The sequence below is a fragment of the Scophthalmus maximus genome, chromosome 13, assembly GCF_022379125.1.
Source record: "Scophthalmus maximus strain ysfricsl-2021 chromosome 13, ASM2237912v1, whole genome shotgun sequence".
NCBI classification, from domain to species: Eukaryota; Metazoa; Chordata; class Actinopteri; order Pleuronectiformes; family Scophthalmidae; genus Scophthalmus; species Scophthalmus maximus.
The window spans coordinates 6,711,491-6,737,354 of NC_061527.1; the positions used below are offsets into that span (position 1 = coordinate 6,711,491).

Below are 25,864 nucleotides of genomic sequence, written 5' to 3' on the forward strand. Positions count from 1 at the left end.
CTCAGAGCAGCTCTACGCTGTGACCCGATCACATCCTTGTGATGTGTGTGAGTGTGTGAGTGTGTGTGTGTGTGAGGACACACCGATGACAGCCAAACACAGCACACCATTCAAAAAATGCTGTACCATAAACACTTGTATTGTTTCACACAACATGATATTCTCAACATTCTCAACGGAGCAACAAAACTAGATTTAATTGGTTCTCGTCTGAATTCCGTTCGTTGATGGACCCAAGTGAGACTCAGCTCCTTTGTTGTAATAAACCGCGACACAAACACTTTCATCAGTGACGGTGGCACCGACGGTGTTGAAGCAGCAGATCATCTTTAGACCAAACATCTTTGACAGCAAATCACCCACTGTTTGACAGCACAGGCACCGCCAAATCTCTGTGTGGGCACTGACAGATTGAAAACAGCACCCCCGCCCAGTTGGTAAAGAGTCTGTGCTACTTCCTGTCTGTTGTTAATGTGCTTTGTTGTGTAACATTTCATTTTAAATAAACCAGTACAACACTAAAGTCGAGATAAGATGCATGGAACACTGTGTTTAGTCAAAGAAAATGTATTTACCAGCTACATTATGTGAATGTGCTCTTTATTTATTAACACCTTTACATCGTCAAAGCCTGATCCTGCCAAATGCACTAATATCTCAAGCAGTTCAAGCGGTTGCTTTTATCTTGATATTTTTGACAAATACATTTTTCACACTGAATCTGATATGTCATTCGAGGAAACAGTTTGATTACGCTGTAAGAAAATCAAATTTTTCCCCGGCTGACACAGAATTACACAAACATGCCTGTTTATCTGGCTCTGAATCTTGGGCATTATTACATAATCTTTTGTGTGTGTGTGTGTGTGTGTGTGTGTGTGTGTGTGTGTGTGTGTGCACAGAGAACAAGATGGAATTTGGATGGGCTGTTGTGTCTATGAATGAATAAACACCGTTCTTGTGCATACATGAACGAGTCGATTCATTTTCGACTGCTTTCCCTTTCGCCTCGTCCTCTCCCGAGTGTCTGTCCGGTCTTTTTGTGGGAAAGTTCATGTGGGTCTCTGTCAAACTTGCAGTCAAGCACACGCCACAGTAAATGGACTCTACTGTGACACACTCGACGATGATGTGTCCGCCGTGTCTGCCACACTTTGGTAACTGAAAAGACGTATACTTGGACTAGTTTTTCATGCCAGCATCTGTCAAATTAGCAGCCATGCACTTATGTTATTATTAGGAAAAGCCAGTGACTCAGACTTGTCACTTCTCCAGGGTATATACTGATGTCGGATTTTGCCTCATAGTCGATCACCTCCCCCCCTTTGTGCAAACATGGCTGAAAATGTTTGATGATTTTTTTCCAATCCAAATATTTTGTCACAGCTTGACATTAAACTATGTATGTGTTCTAAGAAATCTTCATTGGCAATTAAGTGTGTACTGTCTGTCACATGTTATCAAAACAGTAACATGCCAATCCTATGGTGCTCCTAAAACATGACTGTTATCATCAATGTTATCTGTTGGATGCTTTCCAACATCCCCGTGGGCCTCGTGGTTGAATAAACAAAATGTCCTATTAGTCACTAGGATCACAACAAGTTAAGAGAAACGTATGTGCACGAGCCTTAAGTATACAGCTTTTATTTGCTGTGAAAAGTAAATAGTTGTGTTGGGAGGACCAGAGCATACTAATACGAGGAGAAACATGGACTCAAACTATGACTCAGACGAGGCAGGGACATGCAATTCTGCATTTCACATTCACAGACGTATGCTGCCCCGTTTCATACCATCATAAGATTTTCTCCTAGGCTACTGAAGGCTGTTTTTTCAGCCCACATGAGTTATGTGTTTGGGCCAATTGCAAGATATTCAATTAGTCATTTGGGTTGGATATGAAGCAGCGTAGCGATCCTTGCAAAGAAAGAAATAGGCATCAAGAGGAAACGATTACCGCAAACAATGTTTTCACAACGGTACAGGCCTGCTGCGCCAATGCCCATCATCTTTGATGTTTTCATTCCCACCCTAACAACCCTAATACCTGTTTATTCGGAAATCAATGGAAGGTTACACTTGGAAGGAGCCTCTGTCCAGCTCGTCACCTAACATGGGGTCAGCCTCAGACTCGTTACCCGGGAAACCATATGGCAGGCGCTCGCAGGGAGAGTTGGAGCCTGCTGGATGTGATGGTAAATTGGGCAGAGCTGACTGGAGATATGCCGACTTTGTGACATTGCTGCTCCTTCTCCAAGGCTTTATGAGACAACAGGTTACTGTTTTTTTCTTTTTCTTCTGGTAATCAATGTCACTGTGTTTGGCTGTAACAGTTTGTGACTGTTGGGCCGAACAAGACTTTACCTCCACAATGCAACACTGTGCTATGACTTCAACTCTATAATAAAAAGTAGAAGTATACTTCCTGAATGCTGCTGCTGCTACCACAGGGACAATAATAATAATAATAATAATAATACATTTTTTGACCAAGGTCTTTCAACAAGTATAAGGTATTTTTAATCAATACAAATATAAGACTGCTATGACAAAATTGAAAATAAGCTGTAATCCCAGTGCTGGAACTAGACCCATGAACTCACACGCTGGTCATTCCACAGGAATCTCAGCGGCGATCTCATGATGCCTTCATTACAGCTCGTATGAAAGACACGATCTTTTATGCGGAGGTAATTTTGACAAGCTGAGTCAGTGGTTATGACCCTGCATGGCTGTTTGCCATGAGCTGAAACAGACAAGACAGGGAATTCAGAGCTCAATTGGTTTTTAATTGTATCACAGCAAAACCAATTTAATTATACTGATATAATTTACTATTTGAGAACCCCCCCCACGCACACACTCCACCCAACTTCACCATGATAACGAAGCAAATAATCATAATGCTATGATTTCATAAGAGGTCAGGTAATAGACCATTACAGGAATGCAGTGAAGCCCACCATATGACCTGATGTCCTCTATGCCCTTTACTCTGCTGCATTCCAGTCAAGGGTTTATCCAGGTTTCAGCCAGGACAACTCTTAAGTACTGGTTCTCCCGGTGACAGCGTGATTCCGACAGCGAGTAACTCGGATTAACAAGACTACAAGTCGGAAGGGCTGCTCGTGGCTAACAAGAGTCTGCAGTGCTTATTACAATCATGGATCATGGAGTCAACAACATTCTAACAACACACAGAAGCCTCCCTGACAACAACACGCTAATGTTGCTTCACTTCGAGCCTCATCACTGCCTGAACTACATGTCAACTTTCTCCTGATAGCAGCGCTACAGGAAATGCCATGGGGTGATTAAAATCAAGAGGGTTTTCCCATTGGAACTTAAATGTGCTCAGTAAATTCATGCAACAATTTATAAATAAGATGTGCAGATTATGTATGAAGTTTACAGTTAGTCTGAGGGTGTAACAACTATAATGCGATTCCATGTACAAGAGGATGTTTTGGCGTGATGGTAGTGCTACAGGAGAAGTCAGAGGGTCATCCTCTGGGGACCAGGATTATCCACAGGTGGAAAAAAAAAACACCTCGCTAACAAAGTATTACTTTCTCACTTACTTGACTTTTAGAGAGATACAGTAGTCACTGATGTCAGCATGTGTGAATATATAAGTGATACACTGTGCAGTAAGAAATGTGATCTCAAATTTCACATCATTATGATGATGTCTGACTCGGAGCCGCCTCCTTCCAGCTCCTACCCACAAAGTCCAAAGAGATTAGGAATACCAATGCTGCACAGCACAATTGCCTTGAGCAGAGATGAGTAAGTCACTAGTGAAACAACCATCACGCAAGTGCAAAATCCCATGAGTACAGAAAAGCATACAGCAGATTTGTTACTTAAAGTGACATCTGCTTAAAAAAAGATGTATTAAAACTGTACACGACAAGACCAATAATACCATTGCAGTAAACCCAGGAAATCTCATAAGAATCTATATAGAGGGAGAGGGTCCTTTTTTATACTGGAGGCAATTTGCCTGATGGCGGATTGGCAGCCTTGATACCAACCCAACCTATTGGACGCATGCCTCCGTCTGAGTGGAATCAAAATGAAGTAATCACCCTATGTCTTCTGCCCTTTGCGTTACCTAGGAACAGCCAAGGTATGGGGCTTTAAAAAGCAGAGCTAACAAGGATTAGCATCCAATTTTAACACCTGACTGTAATCCTGCCTTCACACAGTCCATGCTAAGCCTGTGTTAGCCATGCCAATGGAAGGGAAGCTGTTCGCAGACTGTCTGTCCTGACCCCCCCCCCTCTCTTTCTTGCAACTGTTACCTAACAACTTGGCTCGTGACAAAAGCAGACGATGACAGGACAGCACACTTGCAGGGAAGGAGGAGCAATAGATTATCTTATCGTGTATCACTGTGAAGGTAAAGACGGAGAAGCCTTACTTACCGGAGGATCAACCTGTTCTGTTGCTCTACTATTTAGGGGCCACACTGCTTCTCTAATTGTGCATCGAATTAAAGCATAAGACTGTATATACTGCGGTGCCCTGGATGATGAAAAAACAAGGTTGAGATTGTCTAGATAAAACATCTTTCAGACCACAACATTGTCCTATTTTACTGATCAACACTGTGCTAGAGCTCGGCTTCGGCTACACAACACATACTGTATCATAAACCAAACAAGATCACTCAGAGAGCGCAGACCTCCGCCAGGGCTGAGCAATCCCCCTCACCTTTATGCCGTTTCACCCAAAACTTGCATTCTCACCTCCGTCTGACCTACATATTTCGAAAAAATCTTATTCATATGTGAAGCTAAAAACGTTATTTTTGGATGTGCCATGTGGATCCACAGTATTTGGAGATTTTGTTGTTAATTCTTTATTTTACTGGACTGTTCAGTTCTTCCTGCAAAACAAAATCCCCTCTCTCTTTAACAATTAAGTTTGAATTACTGGATTAGTCTCTGATTTTTAATATTTACCTGATATATTTATTGCCACATCTATAAAACTTAGAAATGTTGGCTAAGCAAACATGCAGAAACATCTTTACAGAAAAGGGCACCAGACTTAAAGCTTGTAGGCTCAGCATTCAAATAGAGAATGAAAACAAAAAGAAAACGAAAAACGAAATATAGCTGAAAATCACCTGTGTCGCACTACTGGGTACTAGATTGTAAAGTTGACATTTAAAAAAAATCTATGTCTAGGTACTAGTCCATCCTAAAAGTTCATTCCTAATTTTAAAAGAACTGGCCAACCGAAAAATATATTCTCTGAAGAACAACACATGAGGAGGCAGCAATAACACTGTTCATGTCCGAACACAAATAGGCCAACACAGAGACACACAAACAGCTAATGAGATTCTTCCTCAGCAGCGAGCGGACACAGTGGCATCGAGCTCATTTATTAAATGCACTGGAATAAACAGGCCTGCATGACAACGTCATCTAGTTTTTTTTTCACTGCCACAAAATATGCCTATGAAAGCTTCCATGGTTCAAGGCTTATTCAAAAAGTAAACATGTGCTCTTGTCATGTAAAAAACAAAATACAATACAAGAAATAAATACAGGATCCTAGAATAAAACACCAAGAAACGAGCGCTACATGATGGATGGATGGAGGATTTGGCGTGCCAGCTGCAGAGCTGGAGGGATTCATCCCTCCATCACTGGCCTTCCCCCCTTGATGATGTCATATATTAAAGGGACATGATAGTAAAACAATCATCATCAATGTTTCCTCACTACACTCAGCCCGACATACAAGGGATCAGTCCAACCAAACGGGTGGGTAAGAAAAGTACACATGAACCCACCACATCTAGTGGCTGGATGGTAGTGCACGCGCGTGTGTGTGTGTGTGTGTGTGTGTATGTGTGAGAATGTGTTTTCAGAGTACACCATACAAAGAGAATTTATACAAGTGAGCCAGCTGGGCACATAAGCCCTCCTGCACAATAAATCCAAATAATCCTTTACGATGGGAAGCCGGAGAAGGGGGTGGGGGGTGGGGGGGGGGTACTCAGACATATGCACACACACATAAAAACACACACACACACACACACAAAAGGTACACACGGTTCAATTAGCCTCGCCATTGTGCCTCTGTGGACAGACATTCAGTGGCTGTGCCCTTTTCCTAAGAATAACATGCAAGTCACTGGAAGGTATGTACTCCAAATAGCAGGGCGGCTTATGACATTTGAATCTCCCAAACAGGCACACACACACTCACACACATACATACACGCTCTCGAACCGATCAACCTCTGTCGGACAAGGACATAGATAGAGGATTACCCTGAATTACAACAGCAAAAAAGGGGGGAAGCATGATAATAAGAAAGAAAGAAATATCCATCTTACCTTCCATCATGGTTGCAGATTTGCATTCCTCTATCTCCAAGGAGCCTGGGAACGAAAGCAGGTGGTGTGTGGGGAGAGGGAGATGGAGAAGAAGCGCCCGGTTACCAGAGGAGATACAGTGGAATTGATGGGCAGCACAGCAGTCGTGTGTGCGTGTTTGTGTGTGTGTGTGTGGGTGTGTGTGTGGCTAACGCCCTGGCTAACTGTGAGCCTCCGTCTCCCCCAGACGTCCGCCTGTCAAGTGTAGCCCAGGAGGGAGAGATGCAGAGAGAGACAGAAAGAGAGAGAGGAGGGGTAGTAGGGGTCCTCGCCAGGCTAGCTGCCGATCAGAAATTGGGGCTTAGGCCATGGATGCTGCTGCTGCTGCTGCTGCGGCTCTAACCTACACATACAGCGGAGGATGCTGAGAGGAGGAGGAGGGGACAAGCCTAGTGGAGGAGAAATAAATAAAGAAATAAAAGAGGCAGGGTGGAGAGAGGGAGGGGGGAGAGGGAGGACAGTGTGTGTGAGTGTATTTGGGAAGGAGGGGGTGTGTGTGGGCGGAGGTAGTTGGCTGAGGTCACAAACGGCCTCAGCCAATCGCTGCAGGGCTTTCAGGAGTCACATGGCTCTCAGGCTTGACTCTCCTGACAGTCCACTGTGGCCCGAGAAGACTCGACGTCAGTGACCTCTCTGCCTGACGAATAACTGTGCAAATACAAACACACGCACGCACGCACGCACGCGTGGGGAAGCCAACGGACATGTTCACAGTAAATAGACACAGACAGACACACACCCCCTCCCCTTCACCCTACCTTATGTCAGTGCGGTGTGTCGAGTCTGCCCCGCGGTGAATGACAGGACATTAATTATATGCGGGTGTAGAGAATGACGTGCAGGTGCGAGCCAAGTGAACACCCATGTTGAAGACCCTCACACACACACACGCACTCTCTCTCTGTGTCTCTCTCTCTCTCTGTACATTGACACACCGCTGCACTAAATATTCGCGCGGTGACTTCCTGCGGTGGTCGCTTGTGCGTGGCTGCGTCCCGCCCTCCTCCAAATATCGCTGTGGTTTCACTCCACCCTCTCTCTCTCTCTCTCTCCTCTCCTTCGTTACCTCCCACCTTCCTCTTCCTCTCTCTCTCTCTCTCTCTCTCTCTCTCTCTGCCAGCCCTTTTTCACTCTGTCGCGCTTTTTTTTCTTTCCGCGTCCGCGCGTTCCCACCGCATCGATCGGTATGACGTCATGGCAACGCAGTCCACAGCTGCAGCCAATGAGCGGGAAGGGCCGGTCACAGGGCCCGCCCACCGGCGGTGTGCGCGCGCGCGCGCGTGTACGTGTGTGTGTGCGTGTGTGTGTGTGTGTGTGTGTGCGTGCGTGTGTGCGTGTCCGTGTGTGTGTGTGTGTGTGTGTGTGTGCGTGTGCGTGTGTGTGTGCGTGTGTGTGTGCGTGTGTGTGTGTGCGTGCTGATTGAATGTTTATGTGGAGCAGAGGAGACTGACAGTTAAGCAAAATCCTATCTATATCGGCAGTTATTGTAATCATTGTAATATTGTGTATTGTGAATGGGTATTACGTTGTCTTTATTCAGAATGTAGCTCACATACTAAACTTGAGGTTTATGTGAAAACAAAGACGTATCACTTTAAATTATAATTAGTTTAGAAAGCTTTATTAATCCCAAGTGGGGGAACTCATTTGACACCAAAACAAGCCATGCAGACAACAAACAGTAAAAACTTCAGTTATTTAATTTATATTTAATTCAAATAGCAAATATAGTTTACTGTATAAATCAGAAACATACCTCTTCCTAATATTAAAACCCAATGTTTTAGGTCTGTATATATTTCAATTATTGATTGGAGCAACTGTGATTACGCCCAATTATGTAAGTCAGTGTTTTTCGTTCTCGTGCAAGTGAATCTTACATAGGGTTATTTTGTGGGAAGTCCATGTCCAGGAACCCCGAACCTACTGCTGGTTTCCTCTTTATTACAAATGTGCCAGTTTCCACATATTGGGACTTTATTTTCCTTTTAACAACAACAACAACAACAACCTCAGGGTTGATTATGGTGCATTATATCCATATATTACACAGAGTCTCATAAAATGTGGGGGAAATCTCTAAATAAAGAGACGGAGAGGACTAAACTTCAGTGAAGGTTCACAATGGCTTTTTAAAAGATATCAATCTGTGTATCTTTCTTATCTGTGACGTGTGTATTTTATCTAATTTTCAGACAGTTGACGCCTCAAAAATCATCATTTATAGCCGTGACAAAATATTTAGTGAGCAACGTCCAATTAGTAAATATGCATAAAAAATATTGAATCTTAAAAGCAGGCACAAAATGTATTGAGTATTTGCATAGATTTTGTAAACAAACCTGTGCATGTATTGTATAGCCTGCATGTCAATGGGGAATAAAAAACAGTGTGCTGCGACTAACTTCCTCCACAGGAACAAACAAGCATCTCTTTTTCCATCTCTCCATCTGTCAGTCTTTGGTTATGCTTCAACCGGACCCGGCCATGTGCCTCTTCGTGCCCGCTGTCATGCATTCTTTCACTGATTTCCCCCATTTTTCCTGTTTTCTCCCAGTTATTTTTGCCAAGCTGCCTCCATGTGGCTCAGTCTGTCACTCGCCTCCTCCCACCTTTCATCCCTCTGTCTTTTTCTTGCCCAGCTCCTCTGTCTTAACACCCAGCAGATGCTCCCAAGGAGGGGGTCCCCACCCTCAATCCCTCGCCCTTGCATTAACCCCCCCCCCCCCCCCCCCCAGTGACATTTCCACCACCACTATTTTATCTTATTTTCCTGCTACCTCCCCTTCTTTTGTCTTCACATCGACCTCATCTTTTCTGTTCTCCACACATCTCTGTTTCCCATTCTGTCTCCTTGTCCCTTTTCTTATACAACCAGCCTCTTTTCCTGCGCTGCCATCTAGTGTTCACCGAGAGTGACGAGAAGTATTTCTCATTGTGCTGCTGCTGAGGCCTCCCGGCCGAGGAGGGTCAGAATACTGTGAATGTTTGCCCATACATTGTACTGTAATACCTTCCGTATACTGTACTGTGCATGCCTGTTCCATCCAGGATGATTCTTCTCTTTATTTGTTCAAATATACAGGTATCTATTTGTGAATATCCAGCTGACTAATGTTGCCTTGCCAGCTAGTGGAGGAGTGAAGAATAAGGGAGGAGGAAGGGAGGGGGATTTGCTAAATAAAGCCTAATGCCCTATAAGCTGTTTTTTTTTTTGGAGCTGCAGGAGTGAAGTAGCCTGAATAAAGACACAGAGTTGTCACTTACTATGAATAGGAACAGACAGTCACACCTGCTATCCATGCTACTGTAGAACAGTGGGCCTCTTCAGCACACAATACAAACTAAACATTACATTCATAATCTTCAAATTGACAAATAAAAAAAAATTGTATCTAAAAACAGTACATTTACCTCCATTCCAATTCCCTATTTTTGGAATGGAGGTAAAGCACATTTGCAGACAGACATACTGACCTCCAATCGTATTTAAAAACAGTACAATTTACCTCCATGGGCATAATTATTTGTCTGTGTACCGTAATGTGAGAGCAGGAAAAAGAACTACCCTCACATCACTTATGGATCTTTTCGGCTGAATTAAAGGCTTTGGAATTTTTATACAGCCTTTAATTCAGGCAAAGAGATCCATACGTGATGTAAGGGTAATTTTTTTGATGAACATTTTTATGTTCATATTTAAAAGTTTGGTTTTAATTTAAAGTTCCCATTGAAAACACCTGTTGTGTATTCTCCACGAAATCCAATACTGGCCTCTATAGGTCAGTGTGTTTTATATACATATATATATATATATATATATATATATATATATATATATATATATATATATATATATATATATATATATATATATATATATATATATATATATATATATATATATACATATTATCAGCAGTCAAGCAGTTAATTAAAGCATTTAAACTAAAATCTAAAATCAAGATGCAAAACTGAGTTTTTTTGGTCAGTTTGCCTCAGTATGTTACCTCAATTATAAACAACAGTACTTCAAGTGGCAAACTCCAGTTGTTAAAGCTGTATCGTGCACTCTATGTCATGTGACACTAACTATTAACCTCTGAAGTTTGAAGTAACAGCCTAAAAACTACAAATCACTAAATGAAAAATGAACATTGATGCAACAACACAGAGGTTCAAAGGCCAGTGACTGATTTAACATGCAATCTACCTGGCATACTGATTTTGAACATTCATCCCTCAGCATCAAATTTATTTCTCAAATCTGAGAAATATGAAGACTGAGCATTGATCTGCACGAGGAGATCTGCACGAGGGCAAAATGATGATTTGAATGATGAAATGAATGAGTATTTGAATGCCATGGAAATAAATCCATCTTCTTTGTCTTTCCAGCCTTCTACCTTGTCCTTCTTCCCTCACTACCCCTTGTCTCTTCCCTTCTCCATTCTTCCTGATGCGACGAGTGAGAGAACACACTGCACGGTGGCAATGCAAACACACAGTGAACAGACAAGCCCGCAAAAACACTCACGCCCTCGCGTTATGTTAATAACATATCAGTAAGGTCAACAGAAGAAGTGAAGGTGAATCGCTACGCACAGCCGCACGCACTCACAGTAAGAGAGTAAAAGTCCACAGACTAACAAAACACACAACACATTTCAGCACACAGATAATCTAGAATATCTAGAATATAAACTAAAAAACATTTTAAAAAAATGCTGAGGTCATGTAACCGTACCTGCAATAATGCGAAACCAGCCGGTACACAGTTCCTCAGCCATTTACAGTTCTGTCCATGGATCCCCCCCCCCCGGCTGGTCTCCCTCCAGCCAGACGGACCGATGAGAGGGGAGATGAACGAGCACAAGACAAAGGTGGTCCGCTGGAAAAGAGAAGCGAGAGAGACGATGGTGGTGGCTAGTCACCGAGGATGCTGCCTGACAGAGGTGCTCAGAGTCAGAGGACATCTACACGCACACTGATGCTAATACCAGTGCAGACATTTACAAAGGCAAAAGACATACACAAGACTACATGCACACACACACACGCACACACACACACACACACACAGGCACACAACTTGTGGAGAATAGTAATGTGGCACAGTTGGCAGTGAAGGTCGACATGTCCTTTACTGCAGCACAGGCAGACAGACACATCTACGCACATTGGGAATGGTTTTACCTCATCATGTTGAAATTCCACAGTGCTGACAAATGTTAAAGATTGGACATGTAATCTACGCAGGTTTTTATTTTTTCCAATTTTATTCAGCATCTGTGCAAAACTTTCGTCAGTGCGCTGTGTGTGGGAAAGGATCATTACAGTTTGAATGTGCGGATGATGGGCGAGCATAAACAAGGCTATGCTGTCTTAATCCACAAAGCACGTGAACTTTGCACTTTGGTGGAAGATGATGCAGAAAACCCCTTTAATAATTGCATATTTTGTTATTAAATATCTCTTAAATGTAAGGTAGAACATTAATAATTAGCTCAACATGATGTGGTATTGTCTGTAACTGGTGAATGGGATAAACAAAAAAAAGAGGAGCTCATTTACTTTTCAGCAAGAATCAAAAAATGACACATGCTGTTGGCGCCACCTTCTGTTCATTTAAAAGCATTGCTTTTCCCTGCCATGTACTGGGCCTCCTCCATCTCTGATCCACTTCTACAGCGGCTCTCACTTCCCTCTATCAGCAACTGTACGCAGAGAGTCAAACATACAGTTTGTCACATGATCACCACTATCACAAAAACTAAGACGTTTATTAAAACACCGTGGGAAGATGGATCCAGGCAGGTGGAAACCTGTCTATGTTTGAGTCTCAAGATGCTCCTACTAGTTTAGTAAACTTTAAGATTGATGTCTGCAGCAATGGCGACGTTTGATTTGATTGTCACAATCAAGCACAGTGCTACGCAGCAGCCAGTCTCTATCTCAGCAGCACTTACTATTCAGAAATAGACTGCTCTTATTTCTGGCACGTTTCACGTATCCCAGACCGCAGAAACTTGTGTAAAGTTTTTCAAAAGCAGAAGAAAAATGTCTATCCCCACCCCATCTACCTCTCTTATTCCCTCTCTTTCTTCCTCTCGTCCTCTACCTTGTATCAGTCTCTATTTACCTTCCCCCCGTATACCCCACCCACTTCCACCCTCCAGCTGACCTACTTTCTCTCTACCTTTGCTCGTGCGTTTTGCCTGTGGGGTGCAGTGTTGCTCTAATCTTTTTTTAGTGGCATCCCTCTGTACAGTGCCTGTTTGCAGGTCTAAAGCCACAAGACAAATTCAAATGGGTCGTCACTGTGTTGCAGTATGAATACAGTGAAGAAGGCGAGGCTGCATTGAGCACCTGCGGACGACAACTGCCGTCACCACCTGGCACGCGAAGAACCACTGGGAGACGGGGATGAGGTATGGTGATGCCACTTCAGGTCCCTGGATTCTCCATCATTCATCAAAGATGTTCTAGTTCCATCCACAATCTCCCGAAAAACCCCCGAAAATAGCAATGGTGCACAACTTGTGCTCTTCCCTTTGCACCAGCAATGTGCATAGTGCTGGATTTGATCAATGAATTGATCAGACAATCAACAATAAAATGAATCAGTGGAAATTGTGATACCTGACTAATAAGTTATTAAATCAAAAAAAAAAAATATCAAAGTATGTGAACAAAAGATTTACTGCTTCTTTTATCAAAAACCTCAGGTTCACTCACAGGTAAATGAATGAATGATGTAATAAAGGTACACGACACGGAACACTGACCATTTTGGCTAACACTAATGTGTATTAACTGATGTTCTTTTCGTTGCATTTCATTCACGATGAATCAACATTTTGTCCACACTTGGCTCAATAGGTGTAATTCAAATCAACTTCCACTGGAAAGGGGGTTTTTCTTTGCCCAATTGTTTCATTTTATTAAAAACCCAGAATACCCCTGTACTCTTCCCTCGGCACAAAGTGCGTCAACAAAGAGCTGCTTCACAGAGATCACGGTGCCTCTCAGTCAACGTCATCTCTGCACCGGTACTTCCCTGGGCTCATGTTGCAAATGTCACGCCGCACGTCCCAGGGCCTTGTGCCATTTCCTGCACACTGCTGAAGCAACATCCCTCCTCCACCTCAGCCCCTCTCCAGTCGCCCCGATGAGGGACGATGATTAGGCAGCAGGCATTGAATGTACAGGGACAAACACCCGCCCACCGATTAGGCTGCAGCGGGTGCAGTCGAACCAAAACAACATTCCACTCAGCGGCAGGGGGAAGGCATGCGGAGCGATAAGGCGTGACGTGTGGCAGGGCGCCATGTCGAGCGCCTACGTGCCATCCAGCCACTCACGGCGCTCTCCTGTCTGTTAGCACCACTGGGTAGACGCACTGTGGTCATTAACCCATGTACTGCCCAATACACAATACATGAAGCGGCGAGGTTTTCGCCGTGATTAACACTCACCTGCTAATTGCCCGATGATGCCGGGGAGGCTGACTCATGGGTCAGTGTGGCTTGTTTAGGTCGATGCCACAGGGGGTATTGTTTTGATTCCTTCTGCTATTCTGATAGTGAGAGATGCGAGTTGGCTTGGAAGGAACCCACTGTTCTCGGGTGGAAGGATCGATCAGACGGGGTTTGGTTAAATTCGCAAGTTGGCAAGTGTTGGTCAGTTTGGATGATATTCAGTCAGGCTTTGTTTACCAGCCACCCGAGTTGCCAGGTCAAAGTGGTCAGGTCGACACAAAATGAAAATCAACTTTTAGTCGCTGTTCGACTACATTTGCCACCGCCTCCGCGCCCTGTAGCACAATGACAGACACAGTCATCGTCCAGAGTCACCGTCCACTTACAAGCCCACTCTGATACCCCCAGTCCCCCCCCTCGGACCTCAGGAGTATATGGAAACGATGAGCTCATCCCTCTGATACTGCCCTGCCCTGCCCTGCCCTGCCCTGGTCTGGTCTGGTCTGGTCTGTGGTCTCTCTCTAATCGTCTCCGGGATGTCAACAGCAGTCTAATATGTCCCTCTTACTCGCACCAATTACCATTTCCACACAGGGCCCAAGCCTAAACAAACGGAGCGCAAACTGGCTATACAATCAGCTTATATCTATAAACAGTGGAGCGGTTTAAATTAGGCCGCTCCCAAGAGCACCGGTCTTGGCTGGGACAGCCGGGCGGGAGATGACAGAATGGAGCCAGATGAACTCACTGCTGGGAGTTTCAAAGGAGTATTTTAAAGACAACAGAAATAGCACAGCCATACGTTCTGTCCAGCCTAATAAGTCAAGAAGATTTCTAACTTGATACCAATTTGATTTGGTAGGGTTTGGGGCCGTTGGACATCGAACTAAGCAACTCCTCTGCCAAAGCGAAGTTGAGAACAGAAAATCACACAAAGTTGTGTCAGTCAACTCACACAGGAGAACCCCAGTGCAGAATTCGAAAAGAAAGAGCAAAAAGAATTTGCCTACCCTTGCTTACTGGCTCGCCGTACCTTGGCTGGACACCCACGAGAATGTTGCAAATATAGGTTATATGTGTGTGTGTGTGTGTGTGTGTGTGTGTGTGTGTGTGTGTGTGTGTGTGTGTGTGCAGTGACGTGAGCCCGGATGGGCCTTCCATTGACGCATTTAAAACTGGACCAATAATTAACGAGGCATCTAAAAATACGATTTTTAAAGATACGCGTCCGACACAGCTCCCCTCGGCGCAACAACAACAATGAACCCGCCTCTCGACACACGACAGCGGGTCATGAGGCGGACTCAAAGTCGTGATGTGGGCAGCGGGGCTCGGAAATGACTCACGGTCAATTTCGCGGTATTTCCTGTTCTCTTCTCTTTTCACAGGTGTCTGAACACGCTGCAGGCCATGAACCAAAGCACAACCCACAGACTCACCACACTTCCTGAGTCAGAGTGGGAGAAGACTCACTAACGCAGTGGGGTGTTTTCTGTCACGGTGTAAAATGTGTGGTTTGGTTTTGGTGTGTGTCTGTGTAATAATGAGCAGGAGTGGATGGGTATTCTTGGCAGTAGACGCCTCCATTTGTACTTAATTTGAATTGAATGGATAAAGACTGAGCACCGAACAAAAGCTGAGCTCGGGTGGGAACTTGTTCGATGGCTCAGAGATGGGTTGGCTACAAATTATCACTATCAGTGAGTTTCAGCTGATTATCTTCTCATGTCGTTTTCCTTTCTATTCAGTTGATGAATAGTTTAATGTAAAAAATGAAAAGAGAAGACCATCAAAGACTCTTTTCTGTGTAGTGCAGTGTTAGTGTGAGGTATAAGAGGTGTCCCATGGACCCACTTGGGAGTGTGCGTATGTAGGGCACTCCCACACACACTCATACAGACACAAATACACAGCACTGGATATGACACATAAAAGGCCTTTCTACCATGCTTACAGTAGCACTGACTCCTCTTTGCCCGAATGCAGCAGCAGCAGATAATAGACACACACACATGGAAGCACACACTCTTATATATCGAGAAACACACACATAAACACATACCAAAAAAAGGCTGATCGCTGACTTGTATCCCACCAACTCCTGAATGTCAAATAGTGAAGCATACTGTAGGTTTTCCTCTGCTCACCCACACACACACACACACACACACACACACACACGCTGCTCACCCGTTTCTCACACACACAGTTCCGGTTCACGTCTTATCTACACGACCCACTTTAAAGCAACATTGTGAACGAAACACAATTTTTTTTTTTACCAAACATACCTCAGTGTAATGAACCAAATTCTGATATCGGCTACTTTATGAATTTGCAATCCCAAGATTGTCTGCCCTTTTTTTTTCTTCGGCTCCTTTTAGTCAGTTACTGCTTTAGAGGACAATCCCTCTGTGATCTGCAAAAATTTGAAAAAAACATTAATAATATATTATCCGACTTGAAGCCATATAGTTGTTTAAACTTGTTGCAAAAGTACAGCATGAACTAGCTTTAAATATATAAACAATGAATAAACACGATGAAAGATTGTTGCACTTAAATACTGAATGATTGGCCACATAACGGACAGACTGGCCGACACCGCGTGTCATAAACTTTATGACACATGGTGGGTCGGTTGACCATATGGCTGGTGATTGCCGAGTGCATGCAGACATGCTCGATTGATTGATTCACTGAGGGAACCCTTTGCTCCTCTGCACGTGCAACAGAAAGGCTTCCCCCATGAACAGTCTATGGCAAAGACAAGCACGGATGACTCACTCCTCCTCCACCAGAGACAACGACAGTTTCTGTATTAAACCATGCAAGTTGGCTGAGGACGCACTCTTCTATATTTTATTTGCATTCGGTCAAACATCAAGAAATACCAACCTCAAACTGTTAGATGTCCACTTATTTAACCTTTAATAAAGTTATTTTAATTTTGCATCTTAAATGACTTTCGCACAGCAAACCTGGAAAAGTGGATTCCTTCAAAAATCACATTCACCCGTTTTCTGTCACATTCATACACTGCCAGAGGCAATTTTAGGGTTAAGTGTCTTGCCCAAGGACACTTCAGCACGCTGAATGGTGGAAGCGGGGATCGAACCACCGACCTTCTGGCTCGTGAACTACCCCTGTATCTCATGACCCACAGCCAAAGAATAGCCTAAATGTATTATTCTGTTTTGGACGTATTATTCCGTTAAGATTGTTTTTTTTTATTCATTGAAAACAATTTGAATTTAACAGGGCTTTGGTACTGGCTGCATGCTTCTGACAGCTGAAAATGTTTGACGGTAAAAAATAAATATTAAACTCGCAAACACTTTGAAATATAGAATCCTCATTTTACATTGCTTTCAACATTTTCTTGGCTCCTGCATGGGACTCTTTTATTTCATTTGACGCCCCCCCCCCAGTGAGATTTACACCCATTGTACTGTCTCAATGTGCCGAGCCTGGAATCCACAGCTCAGCGCAGGGAACTGAGATCAGAAATTTTCCCAGGCAGAATTCCCAGGCAAAGTCCAACCTAAATTGAAACCTCATTTCTCACCCACCCGCTCTCAGCAATCCCTTCTCTTCCCCCACAGCTTTTCCCGCATGTCGCTAACCTACACTTGAACTCATCCCTCTTCCACTCTCACACTTGCAGCAGTCCTCTGGGATATTTAGCGGCCCCAACGCGACACCCCCCCCAAGCACAGAGCTACATCTAATATCTGCTCTGAGATTTGTTTAAAGACACCTATTAAATGTCTCCCACCAAATATTAATTTCTACTGACACTGGCTTGAATAAGTATAATAGATTTTCTCCAGATAAAGATAAGATATGACGTTATATTGCTACCAACACGTCTTCAAGCAACATAACGTGTCGTCTAAAATACCGAACACATGTTCTGACAATGAGCAGTGCAGTGATTGGACCGCGGCTGGTCCATGCCGGGAACACCGCTGATACAGCGGGGAGGTAGTGACACGGGACCTGGAGCCAGAACTCAGGTGTAGCTCCACGTGAACAATCACATGCAACAAAACCTGTTCAATGTGACTAAAATAGACTACACACCAACATATTTTGCATATTCATTGAACACAAATATCATCATGTGCTGATGGGGTACACTCTGGCCTCCAATCAGATATCTCGATTCAACCCTCCACAGGCATCAACGCCACAGCTCTTGCGCAACACAATAAACATAGTTAATCAAACAGAATATTAATTACCCAAACAGACGGCAATTATTTTTTTAGGGGGGTTGTGACAAACCTCATGATGGAGTGGGCTTGGCCAATCGACCTGAATGGATCGACTGTTGTTCACTAGCGTGATGCATAATTACTGGGCGGTTCCAGATGACAGAAGCAAATCACTGCTACTTTCTACATTTGCTCCCATGAGTTGGATAATAACCTCCTGTGATCAATTTAAAGTAGCCGCGTCATGTCTCTATTGTATTCTGAACATTGTCAGACGTTCAAGGCCTGACTTCTGTCTGTGGCTTGTATCCCCGAAGGCACTCCCTTGACTTTCACTAAAAAGCTCTGAAGACTGATCAGAAGCCGGAGTTGCACATTTGAAATTCCCCAGGTGTTTGCAGCCAGGGTCTGTTTACTGGCAGACACATTTCTAAGTCGTACTTTTTTCTCAAACAATGTGACATCCCATTTCCTGAACAACACCTGGCTAGTGCAAAATACCCAAGACGTGAATTACAAACACTTATCTTAGACAACATAAATAATATGTCAAACATTATGGTTGGATAACGGTGCGTTAACATTATATCATACGACTCTCGCAGGTCACTTGCAGTGATGGTAAAATATAGCAGGACCTGCAATAATGTGTCATCTATGTCGGCGTCCATCCAGCTCTTACCAATAATTTCAGATGAAGTGGGAGGAGCCGTACATGTTAGATTTAAAGGATATTACCTTTTCCAATTCACTTGGTCAAGTAACAAAAAAATGTATAAATAAAAAAAGCCAAAAGTTACAGGGACATTTCTTGAGTCCAAGAATACACAGGCCAGCTCTTGCGGAGGAGTTGTTACATTGTGTGCTGCAAAGTCATTTCGGGCATATGATATCAGTTCCCACAAAGGAGTGGACTCAACTACATATACACTTTACACCCATACACTTTATGAAAGTGGGGGAAAAAAACTCACAACCAAAGTTTTAGCCCTGAAATGAACCAGTGAGATATTTCCTCCAGTCTTGTAGATTGTCACCTCTGAATCACATGGTGTTTTATGTTTAGCCAAGTGCTATATGCCATGATACTGATGCTGATAGCATCAATATAATAACAGTCATGGTTTTGTGTCCGGACCTGGCTTACGTGAAGGCCATGGATGAATCGACTAGATGCAGCATAAGTCGCGTCAAATGGTTTCCAACTCTGATGAGCATCTCACCTCTCACCATCTCAAACTCTTACATTTTAACAGTTAAAACCTTTGCATTGTTTATTTGAGTCAAAGCCGTTTAAACATTTGTGAGAGTTCTCCCGTTATTCCTCAAAGATAAATTAAATACTCACCATCAATCTTCCCCAATTCCTCTTCTCTTTCTACGTCTCAAGTGTGCTCCAGAAAGCTTTCCACTCAATTTCAAACTTCTGACTGTCCTTCTCAGCCAATCAAAATGGTCGCCGGAAGTGACACGGTTAAATCTCGTCGTCTTGTATGAGCGATAACTGATAACATTTACATTTTTATTATCAATTTATCAGTATTAATCGTATTTGAACACAATATTAATTTTGCATGCAGCAGCCATGAATTTTTTTTTCTGAATTTTATTTCATGTATTTCGAGCGAGCCCCCTTTGACAACATGGAAAACAAGAGGTAAAACTTCTGTTCTGTGGATATTTACTGTTGCCGTTGGGTGGACGGGTTTCCTGGAAATATGGACATTTCCTCTGAAAAGCGTTAGGTGTTATTTAACCACAGAGTTACATAACTGGTTAACGTACTTCCTTTTTTTTTCTCTCCTTGCTGTTAATTCAATCATTCATTAATTCACAGAATGGAGCAGAATGGCTGAATTGGGATTTAAACGCCTTGTTTAACAGATGTAATATGTGTAGGTTATATTTCTTTTAATGATTGAGTCGATTGATAAATAATTCATCAACACTGTCCAGGAAAAATAACTTCCTCCGCCAAAGCACAATGTTTTGGCTCGCAGTCCAATAGTGTTGCGCAACAAGGACGCCGCTTCCCCACCGACGCAAGATTTATATTTTCCTCCAAATGTCCAACGTTTTTTCTTTGACAGCATTTCTTTCACCAAGATGCAGAGAGATAGTTTGCAGGCGACAGTTTTGCTGATCACCGAAACACATGGTCTGTAAAAACCACGACCATCAATCAAGGTAATATCAAGTGAGTATGTCATTGATTTGCTCATTTAGAGATAAACTTTGGTGCAGGTGGCACGTGTTCCTACTTTCACGCAGGCTACTGTGTTCAACTTTCAATGAAACTGATTTATTCAAAGACATATGTCTTAATGGACTCTGCCATCCCTTTGCGGGATGCAGATTGCATTGCTCTTAAATTGTTCTGCACAACTCAATAGAAAAATATGAATAATAAATTGATCTGTAATAATTTGGTCTATAAAATGAACATCACTGTTTCCTAGAAGTGATGATTTTGAACAGCGGCCATAGAGTGTACTTGAAGATTATCACCCCACTATCACAGAGGACGTATCAATCTTTATGTCAAGCAGCTACATTTCTTAAATCATTTGAACTATGATATATATATATATATATCGCTTTGAGTGGTCTATATGACTAGAAAAGCCCTATATAAATACATTTACAGTAGGGGCCACTGCTGGATGAATTGGACCCCTGGGCCACTGCCCATACAGGGCCCTGAAACCGTAAATAACCCCTGTCTGATCCATTGCATGTTCCATGGCCCCATAACCTGGTGCAAGATTAAGTATCAACGTCTATCTTCAGTTGTGCTTCATACGTGCAGTTATGCAGCGTGAATGAAACGTGTGTGTGTGTGTGTGTGTGTGTGTGTGTGTGTCAGAGCTCATCAGTGTCTGCACCTCCTGCACGAGACGCTGGCTGCACGTGACTGTGGAGATGTTATCCAACAGTTATCCCAGAAGTGTCTGGAGAGGATGTGTCTCGGTGTTCGGCACTCCGGCACAGTTGCCGTGGCAACCGGATCGGCAGAGAGGACTCGGTCGCCCCTGTGATGCGGTGTGCGAGAAAAAAACCCCTGTCAAAATCCCGACTCACTGCGTCTCCTGCAGCCCGACCGGCTGCCTCGCTGTCTCTCTCGCTGCGTCTTGCTCTTGTGTTCTCACTCTGCCCGCATGCTCGTTCACTTACACACGCATGTGAACAGGCCTTGATGAATTTCCTTCATCTGCGAGGGCAGTTTAACTGCTGTCAGGTGGCACAACGTTCTTAACTTCAAAACCAGGCATGTGCTAGTAAAAGTAAAAATCTAAAAACACACCAAGATCCTAATTTCTTTATTCTTATTTAGGTGGAATTGGTTATTACTGATTCTGCTCTGCATCTGCCTGTATACATTTGTCAGTGTGGCGTGTATTGTAGATTTCCCCGAATTTTGTGAATATTTTCTTCATTCCACTCAGAACTCCTGCAGTGCCGCTGCTGGATACACGAGACCTCTCGCCTCCTGCGCAGCAGAGGTTCCTTTTATTGCGAGGATCGACCCGTGTGTTCGAGTCCAAGATGTCGGCCAATACCCAGGTCGTGTTTTTAAAACAGTGGCTCCTCGCTCCGCTCCACACGGGAGGCCAGACCAGGCCGTCGCACGTGCTCAGTTCAACCCGTCGAAACAAATCAGGGCTCCTGACGTGAAAACTGTGGCAGAGACAGGAACAACACAAACATGACAGAAGAAGAAAGATATAATATTGAGCTGAAATTGAGAAGAAGATTTAGACAAGAGAAATGATCAAAGGTTGCATTTTAAAGGCAAAGTGCTCTGTGTGGGGTCTGACCCATAGGCCCGATTGGACCTTTATGACTACTATACTATACTACTAGATAAGAATAAGACCAGAAGAATTCTCATTCTCTCTCTTGAATGTTTTCCTGTCCTAGAAGAGGGGTCACTCCTCTGTTTCTGTTCTTGATGTTTCACCGGGGCTGTGTGCTGTACGGTCTATCAAGAGCTTTGGCACAAACGTGCGGCTGATAAAAATTAAAAGGAGGTATCACCGGGCTTCATTTAATATTAGTGAAGGGATATTTCATTGTGCGAGTTCAGAAAATGAGTTCTTAAACAAGACGGTCCTGGTTCGAGCCCTGAAGTTGACCTGTGCGTGTGTGTCATCAACGATAAATGCGCTGAAGTACAAGAGATTCCTGGAAGAATTGGCATTCAGGGGGAACAATGAGTGAAAGACCTGTGTGTCATCAAACAAGCTCTCACGCAAAGGCAAAGAATTGTTCCCATGTGCTACAGACCTCTCCGATTTGGGAAGGGTGCGTGAGAGCAACAAATGATTTTTTGTCAAAGTTTAGATTGATACAACCGAAGGGCTCAGTGACACAGCTGTGGAAGAACCCGGGGAAAAGAGAGACAGAAGCGACTGTGAAATCGGTCACGCCATGGAACAGCACACATTGCTCACTCTCGCTGTCGGTTGGGGGTTGTCGTTTCTCCTCACGCCACAGCGTACCTCGGTGTATTTTCATCTTCAGGTTATGAATAGGTGGAAGTCTTGTATGTCTTTGACTTCGCCAAGTAGTTTGTGACTGTGAGGAACAAAACAATCCAAACAAAAGTCGACACAAACGATTGCGTTTGGAAGCAAACATGACGTGATGCAAATGCATCAGCTGAATCTTTTTTAAACCTCTCTGCCGTGCGGGATATCAAAACATTCGGCTCACAGAGCAAATCCTATCATTATATCAATCCTCTCAAATCCCATCTTTGCTCTGCCTTTTCCCAGAATTTTCTCCGTTTGAGACAAAATCCTTTTGTACTGTACAGTAACCTACCTCTAAGCAGTCTAGATAATTGATGGACTGATCGAACTTCTTCTACAACCTTGCATGCAGTCAACTAGAGGGGTTTAGCAAAATGATAAACTCTACCACGTTGATGTGGAGAAATCCAAAATTGTAATGTACAGTTTGACAAGATTCTTGCGTAGGTGCGGTGAAAGAGGTCAGTGGTGTTTGAGTCGGTTCAGCTGGGACCAGTCTGCGGCATCATTTATAAAGAACAGTTTTCTGGTCCATGTGACAGAGGTGGCCCCTCTTTTAGGTACAAGCCCCTCGCTGGTCGGACTCCTTATGTCCAGAATGACCCCGTTCTGGCGTCACGTTCACTCTCCCCCATGTTTTCTTTGTGTTGCCTCCGTGCAGATTTCCTGCCTGCCTCTGCGATGAAATAATCCATGAGGATGACATGAAACGATAGATATTGCACATACATTACAGCCTTCCGGAACCAGGCTGTGGCAGCGAAGCGGTCGGCCTCGACCTCTGCTATCCTGCCACATTACGACCGGCGCTATTACCACGTTTGAAACTTTTGCGTCTCATATGCACGCCAGCACCACTGGACCACTGGACGACGTCCCAGCAGACATGGCGGCGCTCTGGTTACAATCTGGAAGTGTTGCGTCACTCACATCCGCAGAATACCGCCAGCTGTGTCCTCCTGTTCCCTCATCACTTGAGCCGGCACAATGAGGTCTCGCCGAGGTCCTTTAAACAGTCTGTCAGTGGCGCTTCTCTGCACCCTCAGCCACTTCATCACCTCTCCTCTAATTGGCTCGGCGGATATAAATAGCCACCGTGTGACCGCCACGAGACCGGTTGCGAGGTTAATGCCGCCCCGGGCGACCGAAGAGCGGCATCGCGTTGCCGTTTTCCTGGAAACAAAAACTGACACGTGTAACTGATGATTTCTTTTTGGCCTTGTACTCACGTATGTATGTTTTTGTTGTGATGTCACCATTCAGCTTTGCTTGTTAAATGACAATACAGGACATGAGGACTGGCTTAATGACGCCATCTTGAGACGAAAGCAAGTTTAAAATAATAATTTCACTTGGAAAATGCTTTTTTTTTTTTTTTTTAATTTCATTCACATCAGTGTATTGTAAGAAAAAGCCTCATTATGGAAAATCCTTTTCTTTTTCTTGACAAAATGATCTGCCAATGCCCTTGGCTAGCTTGATAAGTCTTAATGCAAATTCAAATTAAACAGTGTATTCCTCTGAGAGCAGCAGCAGCAGCAGCAGCACTATTTGACCCAGCTGGCCCCACAGGCGGATATAAAACCCACAATGACGCAAAAGCAGGGGCCACATCATTTGCATTAAGGGAGAAGGTATTTCACCGTACATGGTCATGACGGGTGTAAGCCAGCAACACTGAAGTGAGTGGAGTGAACTCAGTATGTGTGATCTCTCACTTGGTTTCCGTAATTTAGCTACTCTGAGCCAAGTTATGAAATCAGTGCATTGGTGTGAATTCCTAAAGAAATAACCTCCGTCCTGCACACAGGCAGCAGGAGGTTTCCCTTTGACTTTGCTACTCATTCCCCCCTAAAGAACACATACAGCTCCTCTGGTCCACCTGTTTATGATTTCACAAACAGCTCTTTATAGGACTTTTTTTCTTTCCATTTTGACTTGTAGTTCTGTTGACATCAATGGCTGAAAACTTCCATGTACAGTACCTGGGTGTAGTACCACACTCATACTGAAAACGACAGGCCTCTTCTGTCACGTCCATGAGTCGCTTACCGCCGGGCTTTTTTTTATATCATGATGAGCTGTGATCATCACATCCGGTAAAAAAAAATGAAACCTAGTCCAACTGATGACCATGCTCTTGTGTGATGCCATTTACTGTATGTCGACGGCCCAATCCCTGCATCCGATTTCAGGGGTTGGATTGAGGAAGAAAATGTTGACATGCAAAGTGCCTTGCTTTGTCTTGAGATGAAAAGGGAAGGGGAAAAGTTTCCCTTTTTGCTTTTTTAATGTTTAACGATGCTGTGAAAACAAAACCGTGGCTCAAATAATGACGACTTTGACAAATCCACATTTGTCACTGAACAATTGTGGGAAAAACAATGTGTGTTCTCAGGAATCCTTACATTTATGTATTTTACCCTATGAAACTCTAAAATACAGATTTATTGTCTCAATTTTTTTTTACCAGTTTACCATTGACATTAAACTCAACCATACCCATAATTACTAAAAGTGTTAGTGTTAACGTGTGTTTTTACTAAGTTAGGAGTTACAATTTTTCTCTTATTTTTCGGGGAATTCACAAAAGTTAGCGGCAGTATCTCAAAACTAGAAAAGCTCACTTTGACCACTTCAACTGTAACACTTCATTCCAGAAGATCATGTTCGCGTCGGACAGAGGTCGAATATTTCCTCGACATCGGTTGAAAGTTTGTCTTATTTTTAATCAAAGGCGTCTTGGACAAGACGAGATTCTCTTGCGTGCACACACCTACACTCTCCGTCTCTTCATCTATTTCTTTTGTCTCATTCATTCACATGCGTACACAAGACGCAACGGGGAATTCAAGAGCCTTGATGAAATTCCCTGCTGGCTCCCGAGCTACCCCTTCTCCATCTCTGGCCCCAAAAAAACATCCCCCATCCTTTCCTTTGTGTGCGACACGAGAACAGTTCGCTGGTGTCATTTACTCCGACTTATGGGAAACGCTCGCTGTTTTTAGCTTTATTAGATAACTCGGCCATCGATGTGGAACCTTGCCATGCCTTTGTAAAAGAGTGACAAGGGAGGCCTCCCGTCCCATACGCCCGTATGTCTTTCGCTCGTCACACGTACGCAAGTAGCTTCATCGAATCAAATCTCTTGGTTTTACTGGGTCATGTCACAGGAAAGACGAGGAGAGATTTCCAGAGGGGGAAGTGGGGCAGAGAGAGTA

At 43.7% G+C, this 25,864-nt stretch overlaps 1 protein-coding gene across 6 annotated transcripts in view; it reads right to left on the reverse strand.

Moving 5' to 3' along the window:
* Window positions 1–11,256, reverse strand: part of sgip1a (SH3GL interacting endocytic adaptor 1a) — a 57,748-nt gene extending 46,492 nt beyond the window's left edge. For 4 of the 6 annotated variants that reach the window (XM_035648885.2, XM_035648884.2, XM_035648882.2 and 1 more), the window contains exons 1-2: window positions 11,155–11,255; window positions 6,369–6,413 (exon numbers count right to left, since the gene is read on the reverse strand). In XM_035648885.2, the coding sequence (XP_035504778.2) occupies window positions 6,369–6,413; window positions 11,155–11,197 (88 nt within the window). In that variant the 5' untranslated portion in view covers window positions 11,198–11,255. Of the gene's footprint in view, window positions 1–6,368; window positions 6,414–7,165; window positions 7,490–11,154 lie in introns of those variants that run through there. The other 2 variants (XM_047336959.1, XM_035648886.2) reach the window with 2 other exon arrangements.
* Between the last annotated feature and the right edge of the window lie 14,608 nt (window positions 11,257–25,864).